Below are 18949 nucleotides of genomic sequence, written 5' to 3' on the forward strand. Positions count from 1 at the left end.
TCTAACAGCCTATAACGGCTACATCAAAGGATAAGAGAGGGAATGGATGAACTCGGTAAAGGGAAACTTTGATCTTGGCTGCTTAATCCTGTATATTGCCTTAATATTTGCCATTTGCCAACATTATTTTTAATTCTAATGCAGTATACTTAATAGATTTTTGGTTCTTAAATACAGTTCCGGTTTTGGTGTTTCATTAGTGCTGTGCTCAAAAGAAAAAGTTGTTACGGCAAGGGAGGTCCTAGATGCTGGTGGTCAGCCTCGTCCTACAATGGAAACCATAATTGTCACGCTTGCCCATCTTGCTTTGCATAGTGACTCTATAGAGTTGGAGGTAATTGTTCTTTCAAACAGAGTATTTGTTCAAAATAGGCTTAGTTAGAGGTATTTGCTTACTCCGTACCTCTTGGAAGATCACAACAAGGTAGAGGATTTTTTTGTTTATGGATCAAGCCTCACATATTGATCAGTTTATCTTCATATTCTTCAAAGTATGTACTTTTCAGTTTTATGTGTTGGAAAGAAATAGATGAACTTTGGAATAGTATGACTTTTTTTTATGTGTTCAGGAAAGAACTTTAATCTTTACTTATTTTTTATTTTGAAATAGAAAATCTTTTTTTTGGCATTTCTGATTTCCCATGCCTCTTTGTATTCTAAATGACAAATATTTTGTGAGTAGAGGATTTATCATCCCTTCTCTTATGGTTACTTTGTGTATAATATACTACTTTCACTTCTATGGAAAACCTGTGTGTCAAATTCTTTTGAAATATCTATCATCCTCAATCGAAGGACTAAGGAATTGGTTATTTGAGGAATAAAAGGATGGAAACTACTTTTGAGCTTGCATTTCATGTCTATCTTTTTCTCGGTTTTGCCTAATAAGTAATAGGTCTTTTCCTATTATTCCTGCCAAACATTTTTATTTGTTATAATATTTTAAAATACGTTCTTTGTCAGAAATCAAATACTAGTACGTATTAAGAAAAAAAGGAAAAAAAGAAGAGAAAGAAGAAAGAAAGACAGACAGAGAAAAGTTTTTGGCTCTTTACATTTATGAAGGTGCTTCTCGAGTGATTGGTTCATTGGGTTTGAAATTTCAAATCTGTGGAACAATGTTGGTTTCCATTTCATATAGTTAGGTTAAGGGTGTAAAGAAGAGTTAGTTGAGGATCAAACAATTTAAAAAGAAGCAGGAGGGGTGAATTTTTTGGTTCAGCTTTTGTGATTGGAATTTTTGGTTTATTAATGTTTGGTGGCATTGAAGTTGCTTTCTCATCAAATTTTGGCTCGTGGGTTTCCTTATGAAAAATGGAGCTCAAAAGTTTCTGATAAGTTTGTTACTAAAGATTCGCCCTTAAGTGACTCAGTTGTTGTTATTTGATGTTCTTGGGCTGTATTCTTAGCTTTAGGGGGAAGAGTATAGGAAAACGCTAAGCCATGTTGGACTTCTAGTCCAATTTTTTGATTCATACACTTGATTTTTAAATGAAATTTTCTTATAAGCACAAAAAAAATATTAAAAAGTGAAGCCAATATCTGCAGTAGGAATATAAGCTCATGTCAAATTCTAATTCTAATATTGCTTGGGTCTGTCGTCATTTGTCATACTAACTCAATCATTTAGATACCTCTTAAATAACTGATGATACTTACTACCATAGTGCAAGGTTCAAAATTGTCTATTTTTCCTTTCACTTTTGACTATAACAAAAGTATCTACTGAGTAATCATTCGGTCTTTCATAAATGTAGACTTTTTGTGTAATATAGCATATTTAAAATGAAAGCCTCATTATTTATTCATTTAATAAATATGAGTATGATTCAAAAAAAAAAAAGTATGATAAACTGGCCTTTCAATTATGTTTTATCTGCAGAAGAGCTACCGTTTAGGTTAAAAGTTTCATCCTTTGATCGTACATATTCTATGATGTGTAACTGACTCGTTTATTTGATATTTTATGGAACTGCAGGTTGTTTTCATGATGTGTGCAATTTCTGCAATTGATCCTAGTCAAAGGTGCTTCATTTAACTTGTTTAATTTGCAGTTTTGTTGTGGCTTATATTTTTCAATTAATAGTTTTATTGTACTTCAGGGAAATGGTCTCTACTATGGTTGATAATCTTGCCAGACAGCTCAATTATTCAGGAAGACAGAAGGTGAAATTTATAGCTGTGTCCTTTGTTCTTAAAATTCTTGACTTCTTTTTTCAGTTACTATTCCAAAGTTATTTATGGTTATTGTTATTTTTCAAATAAGAGTTGCGAACTTCCAAAAGGAGGATACATTTTGAAGAAAGAGCTAGATGATATCAGCTATAAGGGACAAAATAATTTTAATTACCTAAGTTTCAACAATATCGAACTTCTGAACTCTTCATATAGCGTATCATGAGATTCTAAAATGGTTTTGCAGTACTTGGAGGAACACATAGGATCGCTTCTCTTTTGTTGGGTTACTTGTGGTGTAAGCTTACCTGCACTTATTGAGGTATTTATCCATTTAATCTCCTCGTTATATCTCTGATGTTATGGTGCTTGGGACAATTGATCTGCTCCTCTCGCCCCAATCCAATTGCACTGGGTAAAATTGATCTCTCTGTCTCTCTCTCCATAATTTTATAATTCATATAGAAAAAAAGTTATCTTCAGGGTAAAAATTGAACCAACCATTTCAGCCATGGATTTATGTTGACCTTTCAATTCATTTGATTGTGTTTTAAGTAAAGAATCTGACTTGCTTGGTCTTTCTTATGCGCTCAAATTTTGAGAAAGCATCTGTTCTTTTATTTTTTTATTTTTTTGGATAATTAATTTTTTTTAAATTTTTTTACTATACTTGTGCAGATAAGGCAGCTTTTTGTCTTGGATGCTGAACCTAGTTACTTTATTCAGTATTGTTGCCACTGGCTTCTTCCTGCTCTTATTCTACGTGGTGATAGTTCCAACCTTGGATGGATTGCTAATGTAAGTGTATTTTATGGAAAACTTTTTCTCCCGGTCTGTGTATTAAGCCAACACAACAACTTCGGCAAAAGCATTGAATAAAAGATTTTTGGTTCAAGTCATTCAATAGATTCAAAAACTTACGGGGTCTCAAAAAGTGTATATTTAATGATTAAATATTGTGGATTCAAATGTAGGGTTTTGTAATTTATCTGTGTTTTACGCTGTATGTATACTTGAGACTTTTGTCTGACATCATTAATTAACAGGTTGCCGGTGAGCCACTCGAAGATCTAATTAGAAGCTACTTTGTGGCAATATTTTCTATTTGCATAGCACTGCATTGCAGCAAGAGATCTGGATGGGAGAAGGGAGCTATTGCCCTTCAAAGTTCAATGTTGCATTTTGCCAGAATAACAGAGAGTGAAAGAGATATACTTATAAAGAAACATATGGTTTGATCCCTTCTTTCAAATAATGTTTAAGATTATAAGCTTTCATGTTATCATTGCAATTGACCAAAATTATTACAAGTTCATTTGATCTCATATTGCTTTATTTATTTTGAGTTCCATTTTACTTTATTTTTATCTTTTCATAAGAAAGAAAGTTTTAACTAAAGAAAAATTTGGTTATGGTTAATCAATAGGACAAGGGTCCTGCTTTATAAGACACGTGTCCATCTTGAAAATGCTTAATATATATGTTCATTTTGAGTTATTTTTATATCTGTATAATGATGCAACCTAGCATCTAGGAGAGAACTATCCAAGAACTCTATTAATATTCAAGTATTATAGTACAAGAGATTAACCTCTATCTTTATAGAACCTACCTATGATGAAAGACCTTACTTGAACAGGATCTGTTCTATAGGTTGTACAACCATTTCTAAGTAGGCAAGAACCTACCCATGAGCAACATGCCCGAAAAAAGCTTGGATCTTCTAAGGAGCTTTCACCTTTCAGACCATTTTACCAGGACCAAACTAAGAAACGAAGAATGAAGATACCAAATGATTAAATGAGATTTACAAGAAGAATCCAGACGCCGTATTCTTTTTCTCATAATTATGTTTGAAGAAAGATGAAATCCTGTGTAATAAAATCAAAATATTGGAAGGTTCCATGCCCTCTCTAGGCTCCATCATTGACATTGCAATGAAAGCCACACAAGTGAATGGATTATTCAGAGTAAAAGAATATTATAGGGTTAATTTTCTTTTTGATAGGAAATAATTTCATTGTTAGTATTAAATTATAGTGTTTTTATGGAGCTTAGCAATAGAAGCATCAACACACATGACATTCTGCAGAAAAAACTATTGAATTGCTCACTTTCTCCTTCGGTGTATTGTTTTTGTTACAAGGATTCTGAACATATGGACCACCTTTTCTTACATTGTCCCTTTGCCTCGGACTGGTGGTCCTTTTTGTTCACAGTGCTCAGTTTTGTGGGCTGTAGGCCTAGGGCAATAGAAGACTAGCTTATGGAGATTGTTCAAGGTTGTTCCTACAAAGGGAAAGCTAAGATTCTTTGGGGCTGTGCAATCAGGGCCTTTTTGTGGAACTTATGGAAAGAAAGAAACAATCGGGTCTTTACCAACCTTTCTCATTCTTTCGATTCTTTTTGTAATTATGTACAAATTAATGCTTCATCTTGGTGCTTAAACCACAAGGTTTTCTTTTCTAAATACAGTCTTACGATGCTTTCTCGAGATTGGAGAGCAGTCCTCCATTAGTATTTTTGTTTGGCAGGGGCCCTCTCATCCCTCGGCTTATAGGCTGTTCTTTTTATCATTAATATACACAGCTTTTTTGATAAAAAAAAGATAGTATTAAATTATAAAAAAAAAAGAAAAGGAAAGAGTTCGATCCAATGAAGTAACCAAATTTCTCCAATTGGATAATATTAGGATCCGTGGAGTTTGTTTAAAAATCTTATTAGGTTTAATACTTCTTTGTGGGGATCCGAATAACGCCTACATCAGAATCGGTCTCCAAGCCCTTTTGTAATTATCAGTTAGGTGTTATTCGATCGAAGCCTTTTTCTTTAGCGGTTGTCTTCTTGTAGGGCTATTTTTTTGTATGCCTCTGATATTCTTCTTTTCATTTCTCTTTCCAATTCCATTACCAAAGTAATTAGTATTTTTGTCATTAAAAGATTGGTTCCATATCAAAAAAAGAAAAAGTTCTCCAATTAAATATAAGAGTATTCAAAATATTATTGTTTTTACACCATGATAAAGCCAAAAAGAGAGTAAGTTCAGACAATGATTCTGGGGGTTCTCCTTTGTCTTAGAAAATTCTGGCATTTCTTTCATTCCATAGAATCCATATGAAGGCCCCATTGATGTGCAACCAGAGTAGCTTCTTTGACTGTTCGAAGGGATGATCTTTTAGTATCGAAGGCATCCATTCCATGACACTGGTGTGGAGAACCAGGGACTAACCAAAAGCCAAGAGAAGTTACAATTAAATATTCAATGTAAACGGGCAGTGAATGAAAATGTGTCTCTGAGATTCATTTTCAGCTTTAGACAAAGTACACCAAGGAGACAAAGTAATCCAGGGGCTTCTCCTTTGCTAACGGTCATAGGTGATAGGTGTTGGGCAATTATTATTAAGCTCCCAAAGAAGGAACTTAGTCTTTTTTGGATAAGACTCTTTCCTAATCACCTTGTAAAGCTCATCGTTTCTGGAGGTTCCTCCCACTGTGAGACTGTATGCCAAAGACTGAGAAGAGAAATGGACTCCTTTTTCAAGATTCAAAACCCACAGATCCAGTGTCTATCAGAGGGCTGTGAGGATGATATTAAAGAGGACGAGTTGCCCACTCCCTGGTTTCCTCATCTTTGAGATTTCTACTGAAATCCATGTTCTAAAAGTTGTTTTGAGCATTCCTTAAATCTGCTACTGATGAATCCTTTGTAATCGGTTATTGAAAACAAAAGTAGGAAAAGCAGTTTACAAAGGTCTTTGCCCAATCCATAGTTCCTTCCAGAAAAGAGTAGACATCCCATTCTCAACCTTTCCAAGGGGTCTTTGGGGGATGTATTCCAGTGACCTTTTGATGTTGAAATGATTTCTTTCCCAGTTTGAGATCGATGTGAGTACATTACAGGGTTAAAAATGAAATGAGAAAGACAAACAAAATGATGGAGTCTACAAAAATGGCATCTTTTAATCAAGACTTCTCTCAAAACAAACACAATTACCTGTGTACCTACAGAATAAAAGGTAAGGTTACAGAAATCAAAGAATTTACTCTTTTTTAATTCAGCTAACTGGATTTTGTTCGTGGATGTTAGATTAACTTGATACCTCTTTGAAGAAAACAGAATTTGCTAAAGATGTTCAATAATAATTTGTACTTGTTATTCCTTGCTTGTAGGTGTCCATTATCAGCCAGATCTTAGCTTTAACCTCTTGTGCTTCAGAACCCATGGATCCATTCTTTCCAAAGGATACAATTGTTCTTGCTGTTCGAACAGTTGTTGACGGTTTCTTGGAAATGTGAATTTTTCTAATCCTGCTCCTCTTCTTCTTTATATATTTTCTTTCATAGCTATTCGTTTTTCATGTTTTACAGACATGACTAATTTTATTGTTAACTTGGTTCTTGAAGGGAGGACAATGGAATGACAATTGGTGTTATTGACAGAATCAATGTTTTTCGTCCAGATAGAGTATTCATGGTATTCTTATATATTTAATACTTAAGAAAATTATATTATGCAGCTTGTAAGCCCTGTAGTCTTTCATTGCTTCACTTTGAGAAAGGCATATAGCCTGGCATATTCTTCCTCTTCGTAAATTCCTTCAACTTATATTGAAATTCAAGTTTCTTCTTTGAGAAGGAAAATAGTTTCTATCTGGTTGTTAAGTTTCTTCTATGTTTGTACTTGTTTAGTCTTTGATTATTTTCCATGAATTTTACCAAATAAACCTCTGTTGTGGTCGTGCAGTTTATTGTAGAGATGCACTACAAAATTACAGAAGCAATTAATCACAGGCATAAATCTCATCGATTGGCAGCAATTGAAGTGCTTATCAATATTCTTGGTCATAGAGCTGCTGTTTCGAGCACTTCAAAGTGAGCTTGCATTCTGAACATGGGACATTGATTTATTAAAAATATATTGTTTATGTGTTTAAGTTCTAATATGAAGTTAATCTTTAATTTTATCGAAGCAAAATTGTCTTAATACATTAAAAACAACAATAATAATTAAAAAAACTTTATCTTTTTTGCATCTTTACCAGCGAATTATTTGAAGTGTTGGCATTCTACAATCTGCTGGATTCTTATATGGAGAACAGCTGACGTTCCTTTATGTCTTGGTTTCAAAACTCTAAACCTTGAAAAATCTATTTAACTGTCGTGGTTGGTCACTTGAATTTTTTCTTTTCTTTGTCGTGCTGGTCTTTATTGTGGTTCTTTCATGTGAGACAAATCAATGTTTTAAAAATTGGTCAAGGCTTACACCTTGAGGTGTACCTTGAGGCGAGGCGGCTATATCATGCCTCAAGGCTTACGCCTGTAGCAAATAAAAAGAGGCTTATGCCTTAGATAACAAAGGCATAAGCCTTTGAGGCTTAAAAGGAATCGGCCTCAAAGGAAAATGGTCTTTGGTGGTGGTGGGGTGAAATTAATAAGGTGGTGCAATTAACAAGGTGGTTTAGTTCCCTTACAGAAAAATAATTGCCTCAGACATTTGTTTGATATATTATTTTAAACTTAAAATCTTATTGTTCTATAATGAAATAGCAACCTAGACCAAACTAAAAGACAAACCTAGTTTGTCTTCATTTGTACAATGAATAAAAATGTAAACCAGTGGATTGACGGCTAGAAACAGTGCGTTCAAATTTCATTTTTCTTCTCTTCCCCTCCTATCTACTCTACTTTGCTTTGTGTTTTCTTTTTCCTTTTGGTTATTACATACTGTATTAAGGGTAGCAAGTTTTCTTCTTCTTTTTTTTTTTTGTAGTTTTGTTTCTTCCTTTTTTTCCTCTCTTTTTTCACCTCAACTTGGTTTTCAAATTTTTTCTTGGTTTATTTTTTAGTTTTTAGTGATAACGATTTTGAAAGGTTAGATGTAATATACATCAATGGACTATTGAGATATATTTTTTTGTTGTTAGAGTTTTGAAGTATGTTTTGTATTTTTATAATACAAAGTTTAGAAGTTTTATGATTCCTTATTTAAAATGAGGCCTACGCCTCATACCGCCTCGAGGCTTTCGCCTCGCCTCTTGCTGAGAAAAAGCCTCGAGGCCACTTCAAAACTTTTAAAACATTGATACAAACAGATGTTATAAATTTTGCTAATTCTCTGTTAACCTACATCTTAGTTACAACTTATTAAGTTAATGCAGCTATTTATTCAATTTGATTGGGCTATTCATTGGTGATAATTCATTACAAGACCAATGTTGTCGCATCCTCTCAACCTTGTTGGAATCTTTCAAATCCAGTCCGGGCAAAGAAATCACCAGAGTCCTTGGAGAACAGCTTCAGGTTTGTGCAATCTGCTCACTATTTTCTGGAGTTCCACCTTATTCTTTTGACTGCCTTCTAATTGATTGGGAACATAGTTTTTGATCTCAAAGTTGGTGGCATGTTGCATCCCTTCTGAAGCTGATGGAGAATCTCCTGGCAATAGATCATCTCACCTCTTATCTTTGGTTCGCCAACTCACAATGGATTCTGATTCATCTCTCTATGATTACATCAAGGTATGTTCTCCCATACATGAACTCTATGGAATTGATTTTATTTTTTTTCCTTTGGTTGATCTGCAATTAAAGATTTAAGTTTTGTTGAGGACAAAATTTTCAAAAAGCCTTTGCAATTTTTCCCATTTGATCAACCTGCATATTCTTAGTTTAATGAAAACTGAATAACTGAGGCAGAGTCCTCTCTGTAAAGGATTCTTCATTGTCTTTTCAGCTCATCTTAATTCTCTTTTTCAGATAGTGTAAACTTTGCTTTTTATGAATATGAAGGATTCATATATAATCAGAGGGCATAAGTGTCTTTCATCTAATGTTATATTGTGCCATATATTTTTAGAATCTTGATTTCTTTTTCCTATGGTGCAGGAACTGGAGCCCTTTCCTGAGATCGATATCTTTGATGATATCCGAAAGTTCCATCTGGAACTATGTAGAGGGTACTCTCCAAGGGATCATTTATTGAAAGTAAGGTGTTTTAGGGTTTTGGTTTGAGATCAACTTTTCAATTGAAGGATTAGATTAGATCCATTCCTGCATATTTCAGGTAATTTCTCACATCCCATGTCTCATCTTTTTTTCAGTTAGTCGAGCGTTCTGGCAACCTACCGCCAAGATTACTATTATGGAGGTAGATTTCATTTTGTTGCATACCTTTAAATATTTTGTTTACTAGAACTCTAGGACCTTGTTATTAGGGTGTGCTGCCTTGGATCAACATAGTGAATGTGTAATATGATTTTGCATTTGTTTCCTTCTCTTTTTCTCTCTCCCACCATTTTTTTTTCCAATCTTTTTCTAATATTGAGTGAACTTCTGACAGTCAAGACACATATATTTTTTTTAATTTTTAATTTTTAATTTTTTTAAATGCTTGTTTCTAGATGTTCAAATGCTCAAGATGGAGCATTTTTTTTGTTTTATCTTTCTATGGTTACTGGGTGCTTCTAGCCTATAATTGGTGAAGATGATGCTATTTCTTTTAAGCTGCTTCTGAGATTTCTTTTACAACTTGGCTTATCTTGCAGTTTAAAAGCACTGCATAGGAAATTGATTGGGGGTCAAGTTTTTCACAGTGAGAATACCCAAAATATTGATTGGCACAATGATCACGAAGTGGAGCGTGCAGTCTGGAAACTTATGCGAATGTGTGGTTCTGATGATACAAGTTGTATAAGGGAGTTGGTGTCAGATTTTGTATCTAGGGTATTGGTTTTCTACCTTGTTCAAATAAGGAATAAATTATGTATGAGTTTTCAAGAATTTTTCTCCCTTCATTGTTTTTGCAGGTTGGCATAGGTGACCCACATTGTGTCGTTTTCCATCTACCTGGGGACTCTAATACCATTCATATTTTTCGGCCCGCTGTTAATGGTAGTGCTTCAGAAATAGACTTCAAGATTGAAACCGGCATATCTGAAGATCTTCTGGTTGAACTTTTAAAACATTTGAAAAGATACCTGATGGATGATTCTGTTAAAATAGTTGATATGACATCCCAAGTTCTCCAGGTTAGTCTATGACGACCCATTTTACTTCTCTCTTTCTTGAACTGAAATCGATGTAGTTAGATGCTCGTTTCATTGAGTTTTGATCATGATGCTATGGAAATATGCTTTGCTATGGAATTATGTTTTAATAATATTGGGGCATAGTTATGGAAAATATGTTGGCTTTTATGGATATTATTATTGTTTCATTTGTGTTCCCTTGTAATTTGATCTTCAGAAAAGTCATTTTATATTCCTCTTTTGTGTCATCACATCTTGGTGGATCTTTTTGTTTGAAGTTAGCTTGATCCTATTGTTGGCTTTTGATATCACTCTTATTTTAATTGTATTGCTCCTTGTTGAGCCTATATTTTGCTTTCATCTTTTTCTTTTTTCTCTCACTCCTATGGGAGTTTGTATTCTTGAACTTTTTCTCCTTTTCATATATCAACGAAAAGTTGTTTCTTGTTCGAAAAAACAAAAAAAATCAGAAAAAGAAAAGTCATTTTATATTTAATCCAATTTTTTTTCACCCTTCTTAACCAGGCTGTACTCTCCACTGAAAAAGGTCAAAGTGCTCTACTCACATTTGATTCTTATGAGAGATCGCTTTTGGAGGTTAGTTCTAATCCTTCTATTCTGATCAATACTTAGTTATGAAATTTTCATGTCCCTAGTTTGTACTCTTGATTTCTTATGAATAACTACTTATACGCTATTGGCAGAGATGGTTTATCTTATAATTACCTACTGAAACTTCTTTGTAGTGGCTCCTTTCTATGTCCCATTTCGTAAAATCAGTCTGCATCTACACAATAATGCAGAAAAGATGTTTTCATTTACCAATGAAAAGTTCATTTCTTGTTAAAAAAAAAAAAATTTAAGCAAAATGCTCCTAGGTAGTGCACTACCAAATGTCTGCATCAAATATGCTGCAGTCTGTTTTTGTTTCTGTGTATCTCAGTCAGTTTTAAGTTGACCTGGGCATAAAAATGTGAGATAATGTTGATAATTTTTGAACTGGAATGTAATGCTGGTGGTTTGAATGCATGAAGGAAAATGGTACTGATTATTTCTGAGGTTAAAAAGTTTTCTTGATTCTGCATTCTGAATCTATAGCATTCAATCTTACAACTTCTAATACATAGGATGAATCTATTAATTATTATTCATGTATTAATTTAGGTCCATTCCAAAGGGCTTAACATTAAGCTGGTGGATGGGTACGTGTTGGATCTTGAAAGGAGATTTAAAGGTACACATGTCTACTTCTTTTATAGACTCTTCTTTATAATGTTATTAATTGAATCAAATTAAGCACTTGATTTTTTTTCCTCCCTCCCAGAGAAAAGAAGTCCAAGGCTTTTGTATCAGTCATGGTCTTGATTTTTATGATATTTCTTGGCAGATGATGCAAAAGCCTATAGAATACTAGAAAATTTATTTGGACCTCTGACATTTTAGATTGCCATTGTTTGGAATGATGGTTACGAGGGTAAAAGGTTGATATCTTGATTCTCTCGACTGCTGGGGGCTTTTATGGACCAGCCTTACATTTTTAATTTTCATATATCACTACAAAATCCACAATTATGATGGATGACCATTGGCTCAAGAATAGCTGCATAGGTTATTCAGTTTATTGTTATCCTGATGGTCTCCTTTTCCCCAGTTTATATTATCTTACACTTCATAGTGTTTTCCTGTTCTGTGGGTGGGATTTATTTTACGCTCTGCAAATAATTAACTTAACGTTTATAACAGCTGAGGCAATTTCAGTGGAAAGTACCACAGTGTGGGAGACCAATGATAAAACTTTCGAGAAGTGGATTTGTCCATTAGTATACTCACTAATCGGTCACTCGAATGATGTGATTCTAAGGTTTTTTGTTATTTTCTTGTCCTCTTTTGTTGTAGCTTGCTAATGAATATGAGATTGTGTTAATGGGTTTAATTCTCTGTTTCCAGATTATGTCTAGATATTGTGTTGCTAAAAGCTGAGATTGCTGAGCTTCTTTTACCGAGTGTTGTAGTCAATCTAGCTGGAAGAAAGGATTTGGATTTTGATCTTCACAAACTAATCTCACTGCAGGTTATGTACCGAGTATTTGCCATTAGAGCATTGGTCTTATATTCTTCATTGTTGCTCTGCCTTAGAGGTTTTATTATGCTCTAGTAAATTTACTGCTTTTCATATATATTATTATCATTTTGATATAGTGTAAGCTTCTTCCTGTGTGTCTTCTACGTGTTAACATATTTTTCCATGCTTGGATATTCAACCTTTCTGGAAAACAAAATAGCAGAACAGTAGATGGAACTCTACTAGGCAGTTGGGATTCAGGGAATTTTTTGAGAGATTGATGACACCAAATGAGAGAGATTTTATTAACTTTTTATCAACCTTTGACTCTTTGAGAGAATTCACCACCCTATTTATAGGAGGAAGCCACGGCTTTAGTTGGTTTTTTAGGCAAACTTGTGAGCCACACCAACCTAAATAGCATTGAGACACTACTAATGGCGTTGAGACGCTATGAGATGTTTGGGCGTTGAACCTCCGTGTTCGTAGCATTGAGATGCTCTAGGGTAGCATTGGGACTTACCCACTCATTATGTTAAGGCTTGACTGATGCTGATGGCATAACGTCTCAACACTATCCCCTCGGGTCATGAGCTCAAATCCTTGTTGTATATTCATCCTCAGTCACTTTGACTCAAAATTTTCTATCAATTTGATCTAATTATATTCTGTTTCCTTCTAATACTTTATTCTTGCAAAAGATGTCTTATATTCTTAAATCTGTTCTAAAGAATATGAAAACTAATCAACAATGCAATTATAATCCTTATAAAATGTGGCTCTCAGAATGTGGTACCAGCCATCAAGCACCTTGTCAATAATATCGCTTAGTTACTGATACTGTGCTTTAGATCAGAAAAGTCTTACCTTACAGAAGAATATGAAAAGACGAAGCACAAGCAGCTTGTCAAGATCCTCCATGCTCTTTACACAGAATACACCATAGGTTGAACTTTTAGGGCATGGTTCCCCCTTCAGTTAATTTTTTCTTTTTTTTTAACAAAATACGAATTTCTCATTGATTTATGAAAAGGAACAAAATTGTTCAAACGATACAAAGTCCAAAAGAGAGCGAAGAAGGAAAAAAAAAGATGAAAGGGAAAGTAAGAACCCAAAAAATGGGGATACAACCCGAATGAACAAAAGAGATTAACGGCATAAAGACCGTAAATGCTGCTTTCCAAACGAGCCTCCTATTTGCAAGGAACCAAAATAGAAAACTTTAAGAATCTTGAACATCAGAAACATTGGCAAAGTCATCTTTATCTTCTTGGAACAAGGTTTCGAATTTATGAGAATATTTAGCCCGAGTATTTCTATGAATTCAGAGTGTGTTTTAATTGTTTTTTTATTATTATTAATAGTGGGATGAAGTGAGTCCTCTATTTGTTTTTTCTTAATAAGATACAAACTTTTCATTGATGCATTAGGGCTAACAAGAGAACAATGGATATTTTGAGGTTACCTATCCCTGCCATGATACCATGAGCTTTATTTCTTGTTTGTTAACTGTGATTAATCTGCAGGTGCAAGAACACATATTTGTCGAATCAAACAAGTTGATCAGGTCAATTCAAGTACTTTTGAATACTCTTAATGAACTTCGGCTGTATCATGTCATGGAACAATCTTTAGTATCTTTGAGGAAAGATAATTCTAAGGTTAGTTATACGGTATTAGACTAGTTTATGGATGAGATATTACCTAATGCAAGATCCTATCAAGTACCACTTAGTAAAATGATTCAAGTTAACTTTGATGGTTGAAGCATAAAATATTGCCATACTTTTGTAGCCTCACATCATTATCCTACTTGAATAGGCTCGTTTGTAATTTTGGCGTTGTTTGATTTCTACCAATTGGAGACTCCTTCTGTTTTGATGGCCTTGTGCCCTGCCAAACTTGTTTCTTATCTTATATTAATAGTACTTTTTGATTACTCGTTATTATAATTGCTCCGAAACAACGAACGTTGATCTTTAATGTGGTTATTATGAGCCTTCTTTTTTTAGGATTTATTACTTGACTCTATCGATTGCAATAGTTTATAAGCTAATATACCTCTTTGATCCTTCAGTCTTCTAAGGCATCAAGTAAGAGCTCTAAATCCCGTTCTACCTCAATAAATGCGAGAGATCTAGTGGGTGCATCAAATGCTTCTGTGATGTCACCATTCTCCTGGGACAAAGTATGATTCACATACCATATCTATGAATAAGGATTAGCTATTGATTATATTGCATAATTTACCAAAAGGATATTTTTTTTGATAAGTTATTTGTTTATGCAGGTTTATTGGCTTTCCATCGACTACCTCATTGTCGCTAAAGCTGCAGTTGTTAGTTTAAACGTCCTATTTTAATATTTTATCCTTAGTGTTAAGTATCTAATATTCACGTCAGTTTTTCTTAAATTCAGTATCTTTTTGTAGTATTCTGGTTCATACTTTACTTCTGTTATGTACGTTGAGCATTGGTGTGAAGAGCATTTTGGATGCCTTACCTTGGGGACCCCAGATTTTTCTTTCATTGAAATGGTAAGTTGTGTTCAGAAAGTGCATTTGTACTCTTTTTGGTTTATTGGTGCATGGTATTCCCTCAGACTGTAGATAATAGAGTAAGTCTACAACTATTTATTCGTTACGAAGTAATCAATAAATGTAGGAGGTTATAGAGTCATTAATAGTGGCAATAATATTCTGCATTGTTTTCCAACGTGCTCAAAGAAACTTAATTGTCTAATTGCTCTCTCTCTGTGCTCTTTACTGCATCAGCTACCACGTCATATTGAAATACTTGTCTCAGCAGTCACTCGAATTAATGAACCCGACAGCTTGTACGGAATTATACGCTCTCACAAGGTGAGCCAGCATATATTTGCTTGTAGCTCAAGTATTTCACAAAGAAGTTGTAATTTTATTCTAACTGGTTTATTATACTTCGAGTAATTACCTGTATCAACAAGTAGCAAGATGTTTAACATATTTTAAGTTATTTCATTTCCTCCCCCACTTGTTAAGCCATAGAAAAGTCAGTAGTCCAATCCAAAATGAATGAACATGTGTATTCAAACAAAAGCAAGTTATTATTTGGAAAAATATCCTCATTTGTGTTTATTTGCATGTATAATGGTGACTACTAAAGTTGACATCACAAATCATCACCTTTGAGCATGAGGGAAACTGGAGCAAGGCCCTTGAATATTATGATTTGCGAGTACGATCAGATTCCATGGTACAAGAGGACAGTGTCGAACAAACAAAACGTCATCAATCAATTTCTACCTTGGAAGATGTATCAGGACATTGGAAACCTTACAAGGGGGTTATTAGATCTCTGCAGAAAACTGGTTGTGCTCATGTTCTGGACTTATATTGCCAAGGGTTAACATTCCGGGATGACCAATTTCAGCATGATTTAGAATTCATGGAACTGCAGGTTTACCTTCAAACTTAATTTTTCTTTTCTTTTCTTTTGTTATAACACTGTTGTTACATCATCAGCTTGTTTCATTGTTCACTATGTGTCTGTAATTTACAATTTAATCAAGCTGATTGTTGTGTGATCTTATGGGTACAGTATGAAGCTGCCTGGCGTGCAGGAAACTGGGACTTTTCCTTGCTTTATGCAGGATCTGATTCTGGTTCTTCGAGCTATCAGATCAAGAATATTCATTTCAACGAAAACCTGCATAGGTATTTGATGCAAAAGCTGAAGTTGCAAAAATAGCAACCTATCTTTTAGTCTCTTATCATTATGCTTTGTTATTCACTTAAGATCCCATGAGCAACAGTCTTAAATTAAGTCATGCCCTTACAGGATGAAAATATTGTCATTTAGAAATATTACTTACTAATTTCATAAGTAAATATTATGATGTCAAAGTGAGCATAGCTGAGTGGTAATTGACATATATCTCCAACTAAGAGGTTTTGAGTTCGATCTCGCACCAACTCATTTAATTTACTACATTTAATTTATACCTTCATTTTTTATATGTTAATGATGAATAAAAAAATCATCCAAGTTTCTTACTTACAGATCCCAAACCTACTCATCAAACACATGTTAGACAAATTCAAATTTAATGAAATCATTCCTTTCTACAACTACAAGCCAAACACAAGTTATTCAAACCCAAATTTCTACCCTGCATTCTTCAACACAACTCAATCACAATTCTAATAAACCCAGACTTCCCAATCCCACGCTCAAATAAGTCCAAACAAATAAATCTATACTAAAACTATGATTAATTTACCTGATAATAGTAGTCTTATTCTGTATCTCACACTAGTACAACTTTTCTGGGTTCTGCATGCTGAAATATTAGTTGTTTGCGGGCATTGCAAGAAGGAGATTTTGATGAATTTTACAGAAGGTTCAAAGATTCAAAGCAGGTGGTATTTGTCTCTTTTATCTGCGTTGACTGAGCTCGGAATTGTATGTTTACTCACTCATACTATATTGTAGGAGCTAGTCTGGTCCATAACTCATGCAAGTGAAGAGAGCACTGAATATATATATTCAACCATTATTAAGCTTCAGGTGTGTAACTTATTATTGTTTCATTTTGTCAATTTGAGGGCAATGAGAACCAGAGATTTTCTTGGATTTAGTATTCCACCTCACTAGACACTAGATTTGAAACTATTCTATAATGCCACATTTTGCAAGCAAACACATTGAAAGGAAATTTGGGCCATGTCACATGTGGTTTGGGCTAATTTTTAATTTAGTTTGTATGGTTTCAAAAGTTTCAATTTGGTCCTTATAGTTTGAGTTCAATTTCAATTAGATCTCTGTGGTTTGAAAGTTTCTATTTGACCATCCACATGCTAATACTAAATTAGAAGAGGAATTCTCCAAAACTACTTTCCATGAATCACCTCGATTTGAATAAACATGAGTTTGCTCTAGAAGATTCTCCAACTTTGGTTTCCTCTTCATCCAAGAAGTTTTTGTTTTTGAAGTCCTTTGGTGTTTCAAGATTGGCTCTTTGTTTTTGAAGGTCTTCGGTTTATGTCGTGGTGCTCCTTGGCTGCCTCCTTATTGTTTCATCTTTCTTATTCTTTTGGTTGTATTTCCTTTTTCTTTTTTTTTCTTTTTTGTGTTCTCTATTTTCTTTTTCTCTCCGATTGTATCCTTTGAACTTTTTTCCTTTTTGTTAATCAATGAGGAGTTGTTTCTTGTTCTAAGAGAAAAGAAATTACAATTTTCCAACTTTATTGACCAATTGGGAAAGCCTTCATGTAGGTCCTTGTTCTTTTGTACATTTCAATTCTTTTCATGAAAAGTGCCCATTTCTTATAAAAAGGAAGTTTTAATTTGATCCATATGGTTTGGTCAAATCTTGCAAATCATCCCTGAAGCTATCGTATTGACTACGTGACACTTTTTTTACATTGTTATGAGTTTGTGTCCTCTTGTATTGACTCATTGTGATAACTACTTGTATTATGGTTTAGTTTTGAGTGAAAAATAAATAAAAATGGGTGAAATTTCAGGTGGACAAAAAGTAGTTTTAGGACAATTCATGAGGTTTAACCAAACCACAAGAACCAAAATTTGAAACTTTTATTAGAATCATGGAGACCAAATTGCAACTATGCCCAAACTTAATTGAGACTTTAAAAAACTCATTTTGTAATTATATCCTTGAACTTAGGTTTCTTTTCATTGATTTTTCCTGTTAAAAAAAGAAAAGAAAAGAAGAACTTATTTTGTAATTTCTCACTCATACATTCATGAAACTACCTGATGTAGTCTTATTAAGCATATTTTCGGTTTGGCTGTTAGTTAAGGCTTAAGTTGTTAGCTGTTAGTTAGTTATAAGCCTAACGGCTAGTTTCCAGCTCCTTTATTATAAATAAGAGCTTTCCTATTCAACGTCATTACCCCTAGTGGTAGCACGAAAAATGTAGTTTCTAGCAAACTAGTGACAGCCCTCAATTTGTAAACCTCTCCTCATCCGACACCATATAAGATCAGTTGGATCAAAAAAGGAGGGAGGCACAAGTTACAAGTATATGTACTGTGCCCCTTTCCGTAGGAAACAACTATAAAGACCAAATAATCTGTGGTGTTATTGACATAGACGTTTGTCATGTCTTTTTGGACCGACATTGACAATTTGATACTCAGACAACTCATAAAGGAAGGGATAATACATATGAATTTTCCTGGATGGGGAAAACAGTCGTTCTATTACCTTTAACGGGTTCTCATACTTCAAAACCCAAGGACAAAGGCCAGCTCTTCTATTTTTCTAAAGGAAAACATCTATTTTCCAGCAAGGATGGCCCAGTACTTGGCTTGGTAATTAAACATCTTGAGAATAACCATGATCATACCCCCACTACGATAGAGGCCAATATTCAAAGTCTATTAGACCAATACCCGTCACTCACCACACCCCCCACAAATCTGCCACCCATCCGTGATATTCAACACCAAATTGATCTCTTACCCTGCGCCACCTCCCCAATCTACCCCATTACCGCATGAGCCCGAGTGAGTTCAAGATCCTCCATGATCAAATACAGGAACTATTAGACAAAGGGCAAATACAGGAATTATTAGACAAAGGGCATATTCAGCCCAGCTTAAGCCCTTGTGCAGTCCCAGCTTCACTTACACCTAAAAAGGATGGCACTTGACGGATGTGTGTGGATAGCCGGGCGATTA

At 34.3% G+C, this 18949-nt stretch overlaps 1 protein-coding gene across 12 annotated transcripts in view; it reads left to right on the forward strand.

Annotated features, from left to right (window-relative positions):
* Positions 1-18949, forward strand: part of ATM (Serine/Threonine-kinase ATM-like protein) — a 64230-nt gene that overhangs the window by 27695 nt on the left and 17586 nt on the right. For 11 of the 12 annotated variants that reach the window (XR_015791726.1, XR_015791727.1, XR_015791728.1 and 8 more), the window contains 28 exons: positions 178-334; positions 1979-2025; positions 2103-2166; positions 2423-2497; positions 2854-2973; positions 3222-3407; positions 6346-6467; positions 6580-6649; positions 6920-7047; positions 8334-8475; positions 8553-8693; positions 9060-9158; positions 9275-9321; positions 9719-9896; positions 9980-10201; positions 10727-10798; positions 11366-11435; positions 11945-12062; positions 12149-12272; positions 13790-13924; positions 14341-14451; positions 14554-14601; positions 14695-14799; positions 15037-15123; positions 15407-15700; positions 15842-15957; positions 16596-16662; positions 16736-16810. Coding sequence is in view for 7 of the 12 variants with exons in the window: in XM_088125746.1 (XP_087981872.1) it covers positions 178-334; positions 1979-2025; positions 2103-2166; positions 2423-2497; positions 2854-2973; positions 3222-3407; positions 6346-6467; positions 6580-6649; positions 6920-7047; positions 8334-8475; positions 8553-8693; positions 9060-9158; positions 9275-9321; positions 9719-9896; positions 9980-10201; positions 10727-10798; positions 11366-11435; positions 11945-12062; positions 12149-12272; positions 13790-13924; positions 14341-14451; positions 14554-14601; positions 14695-14799; positions 15037-15123; positions 15407-15700; positions 15842-15957; positions 16596-16662; positions 16736-16810 (3220 nt within the window). In the remaining 5 variants the exon portion in view is untranslated. The remainder of the gene's footprint in view (positions 1-177; positions 335-1978; positions 2026-2102; positions 2167-2422; positions 2498-2853; positions 2974-3221; positions 3408-6345; positions 6468-6579; positions 6650-6919; positions 7048-8333; positions 8476-8552; positions 8694-9059; positions 9159-9274; positions 9322-9718; positions 9897-9979; positions 10202-10726; positions 10799-11365; positions 11436-11944; positions 12063-12148; positions 12273-13789; positions 13925-14340; positions 14452-14553; positions 14602-14694; positions 14800-15036; positions 15124-15406; positions 15701-15841; positions 15958-16595; positions 16663-16735; positions 16811-18949) is intronic. The other variant, XM_088125744.1, reaches the window with a different exon arrangement.

This window comes from Momordica charantia, assembly GCF_013281855.1.
Source record: "Momordica charantia cultivar OHB3-1 chromosome 6 unlocalized genomic scaffold, Mcharantia_2.0 BLBB01000006.1, whole genome shotgun sequence".
NCBI classification, from domain to species: domain Eukaryota; kingdom Viridiplantae; phylum Streptophyta; class Magnoliopsida; order Cucurbitales; family Cucurbitaceae; genus Momordica; species Momordica charantia.